At 42.5% G+C, this 4,136-nt stretch overlaps 1 protein-coding gene across 1 annotated transcript; it reads left to right on the top strand.

Annotated features, from left to right (window-relative positions):
* The first annotated feature begins 747 nt into the window (after nucleotides 1–747).
* LOC128025638 (uncharacterized) lies at nucleotides 748–2,129 on the top strand. The gene is made up of 2 exons (XM_052612132.1): nucleotides 748–1,633; nucleotides 1,851–2,129. Exons 1-2 carry the CDS (start codon nucleotides 980–982, stop codon nucleotides 2,127–2,129), a joined length of 933 nt encoding a protein of 310 aa, XP_052468092.1. The 5' UTR covers nucleotides 748–979.
* Nucleotides 2,130–4,136: the final 2,007 nt, after the last annotated feature.

The following is a 4,136-nucleotide window of genomic DNA, read 5'->3' as shown; positions in this document are numbered from 1 at the left end:
GATGGCATTGGAGGAATGGCGACACTGGTTAGAAGGATCGGGGGTTCCTTTTATAGTATGGACTGACCACAAGAACTTAGAGTACATTAGCACCGCCAAAAGGTTGAACTCCAGGCAGGCTCGATGGGCACTTTTTTTCGGTCGTTTTGATTTTACTATTTCGTACCGCCCGGGTTCCAAAAATATCAAACCCGATTCCTTGTCTCGTATTTTTGACCATTCCGAACGCCCGTCCACTCCCGAGTGTATTTTTCCTGAGACATTAGTGGTCTCCACTCTCACATGGGAGATCGAGTCGAAGGTCAGAACGGCCTTAGAAGGGGTAACGCCTCCGCCCGGGTGCCCACCGAACCGCTTATTTGTGCCGGAGGGATTAAGGTCCAACGTTATCCAGTGGGGACATTGCTCTAATGTGGCTTGCCATCCAGGGGTTAACCGTACTAGATTTTTAGTCAAGCAACGATTCTGGTGGCCACTTATGGCTCGCGACATTCACGATTTTGTTTTGGCTTGCTCGGTATGTGCCACTGGTAAGGCTTCCAATCGGTCCCCGGATGGGTTACTCCAACCGCTGCCGGTACCTTCGAGACCCTGGTCCCATATCGCTCTAGATTTTATTACCGCCCTCCCGCCCTCCCAGGGCAACACGGTTGTTTTAACCGTGGTGGACCGGTTCTCGAAGGCCGCCCATTTTATTCCTTTGGCCAAGTTGCCCTCAGCCAAGGAGACAGCGTTGACCATCATAGACCACGTCTTTCGTTTACATGGCCTCCCGATAGACGTGGTTTCTGACAGAGGACCCCAATTTGTGTCTAAATTTTGGCGAGAATTCTGTAAATTACTAGGAGCGACTGTAAGTCTGTCCTCAGGGTTTCACCCCCAGAGCAATGGCCAGACCGAGAGAGCCAACCAAGATTTGGAAAGGGTGTTGCGATGTTTGGTCTCCAAGAATCCTTCCTCCTGGAGCCAACAATTGTCTATGGTGGAGTACGCCCACAATACCTTACCAGTATCGGCTACGGGCCTATCTCCTTTTGAGTGTAGTGTAGGGTACCAGCCACCAATTTTTCCCAGTATGGAATCCGAGGTTGCGGTCCCCTCCGTTCACGCCTTCGTCCAGAGGTGCCACCGCACTTGGACCAGAGCCCGCGAGACTCTACTCCAAGTGGGGGCGCGCACCAAGGCCAAAGCCGATCGCCACCGGTCTAGGCCTCCCGTATACGTCGTGGGTCAAAAGGTGTGGCTTTCTACTAAGAACATTCCTCTCCGTTCCGTTTCTAATAAACTGGCTCCCAAATTTATCGGCCCGTTTACTGTCACCAAGATCATTAGTCCAGTGACAGTCCGCCTCAAACTCCCTCCGACGTACAGGAGAATTCACCCCGCCTTTCATGTATCCAAAATAAAGCCTGTATTTCATTCTCCCATTAATCCGCCTACCCCGGTCCCTCCCCCGCCGCGTCTCGTAGATGGGGAGACCACTTATTTGGTTAATCGTATTCTGGACTCTAGAAGGAGGGGACGCGGATTTCAGTACTTGGTGGACTGGGAGGGTTACGGTCCGGAGGAGAGAAGTTGGGTACCTGCTAGGGACATCCTGGATCATTCCCTTATCGATGATTACAATCGACAGGTAAGAGATTCTGGGGACGCCAGGAGGCGTTCTTAGGAGGAGGGGTACTGTCACGGTTCGTGAATGCACCGTCTCCAGCTGTAGTCATGTTACGTCATGTTGATTGTTTCATGTGGGTGTGGTCGCTGATCTCTGATCAGTGGCAGGTGCGGCTAGTTCCCACAGATTATTTAACACCCTGTCTTTCGTTTCCTGTTTGTCTGATCGTTGTTTGTAGATCCTGGTGTTGATGTCGTGTTCGTGTTGTTCCTGCCTTGCCTTGTCGCTGTTCTGTTCGGATCCTGTCGTCACGCTTGGAATACACTCACCACTGTTGGATTGTCACCGCTATCATCATCGTTCTACGCACCCCACGTCTCAACTCACCAGTCTGTGCTGCCACCGTGGTTCCTGCGTTACTCTCCGACCTTTCATCATCACCATACTCCTAATAAACTTACTCGTACTTGCATTTGTCTCCTGTCCTCCATTAGCGCCGTTACAGTTAAGGCATTGAAACATAAACTGAAAACTTGGAGGAAATGACCACTATTTCCCAGTGTGCCCAAGGTTTCAAGGTCATTGCATAATGCAATAACATACAATCACACTCTGAGGCAAACAACATATATATATATATAATAATTTGCTGCTGTTACTGTAAAGTCAGTTCAGTCAATGTTATGTTTGAAACTTTTAATGCAATAACATTTTAATTGAAGTGTTATAAAGGTTTGAGGCTACTGTATGTGCAGTGTAACATTGTACAGGTCAGACCTAGTAAAGCACATATACAGTGAATGGAAAGCTCGTAATCTCTCTTACATAGAACAGCTTAAATGCATATATTGATTTTCCATGACAACAGAGCATTGATCAAACCCCTAATCCTCTGACAAATGTTCTCATCGAGCATAACTGCTATCTTATTTTAAGATATAATCATCGCCATTATAGTTTTAATTAACAATACTAAATACTCCTACTTGGTGTTAATTCACAGCTTCAGTTCAATGCTGTGAAGTATTGCTGACATCCCTGCTTTAAATATATACACTGCTGTGGTGCAATAAAAACCCTGGCTGCAGTGCTAGGGCTTGCTAGACATCCCAAAATGCAGTGGTAAATGCCCTGGTTCTGTCTGTGACACACATACTTGCAAAGAAAGAGAGAGTCAGGTTCAGTACAGATTCTGTGTGATTTATAGCACTGAGAAATATAAGCCTTAAAGAGATAGTTCACGTCTCTCTCTCTCTCTCTCTCTCTCTCTCTCTCTCTATATATATATATCTATATCTATATATATATTTATACTTTATACTGAAGCCATCGTTTATTTAAATAGAGAAGTCTGGCAAGGTTCAAGTTTTTATTGTAGCTTTAGTATAACTCTTCGCTCAAGGGTAGCTTTTAAGGTTTTTTCTCCTGAAGATTTGTAGATTATTCTGAAATATTGTTTATTCTATCTCAGTCAGAATAGTCCTCTTTTGATTCTGGTTTGGACTTCTGACCCTAAAGTTCACTACAGTTAAATGTATTAAAGTTTTATATAGTATTATCATTACATCAGATCAGAGTTCAAAATATGCTTATAATAGAAACATGATCTAAAGTCACTGATTACTTGTGCTAAATGAGTGCATCTAATCACCACATGCTTCCTTGTTCAGTGAGATTATACAACCATGTGAAACTGTCATGTTAATTCCTTCCCCTGGTTCTAAAGAATGTAACTTTTTATATGATTAAGCTATAGACCTGTAGATTATGTCAGATGTGTTATATGTTACCCTTTGGCAATTCACCCAGCCCGGTCTGAGTCTACTATAAATTTAGAGTGAACTCAGACGACCTCTCTCTGGTACATGCCAGTCACCATGAATTCCAGTCTCATGGGGTGCTATGGATATATGTAAAGACGTGAAGGGCCTCATGCTGGAAACTTGGACATTGCACATTGTGGTCATACACTTACATTTTACATTTGAACCACTTAAGTAGGACTTAAGTATATTTATATGTAATTTCATAATTCTCTTTTCTTTTAAATATGGTTAAAGTGTACTGCCAAATGTACAGACAAGCATTTATGGCATACTAAAATATACTTTAATATACTTTAATGTGCTTTAGAATATAAGTGAAAACATTAAAATAAGTGTACTTCTTCAAAGCACAACAAAAGATTATTAAAACAGATTTTAAAAATGTAATTTGAAGTTAACATTTTAATTTGGCATTATTACAATAAGCACTTTTTTAAAAGTGTACTTACAAGCGCGCATATGAGGCATTATAAAACTGCCTTACATACAGCATGCTTTTACTATTTTTAATATCTAATAAAACTAACAATAGGTTAAATAATTGTTAAATAATTTTACCTTGACTAATCCAACCTTAATTAGTGAAATAATACAGAACTCCAATTCTTTCTCATGCTGCATAAATCCTGCACACTCATTCCTTTTGAAAAACTGTACTTCTGTAATTTCTGGTTCTATCTCACACTTAAAATATGTAA

This window comes from Carassius gibelio, chromosome A12, assembly GCF_023724105.1.
Source record: "Carassius gibelio isolate Cgi1373 ecotype wild population from Czech Republic chromosome A12, carGib1.2-hapl.c, whole genome shotgun sequence".
Lineage (NCBI taxonomy): Eukaryota > Metazoa > Chordata > Actinopteri > Cypriniformes > Cyprinidae > Carassius > Carassius gibelio.
Note: the sequence above shows the minus strand (reverse complement) of the source record. Positions and strands in the feature narration are given on the sequence as shown.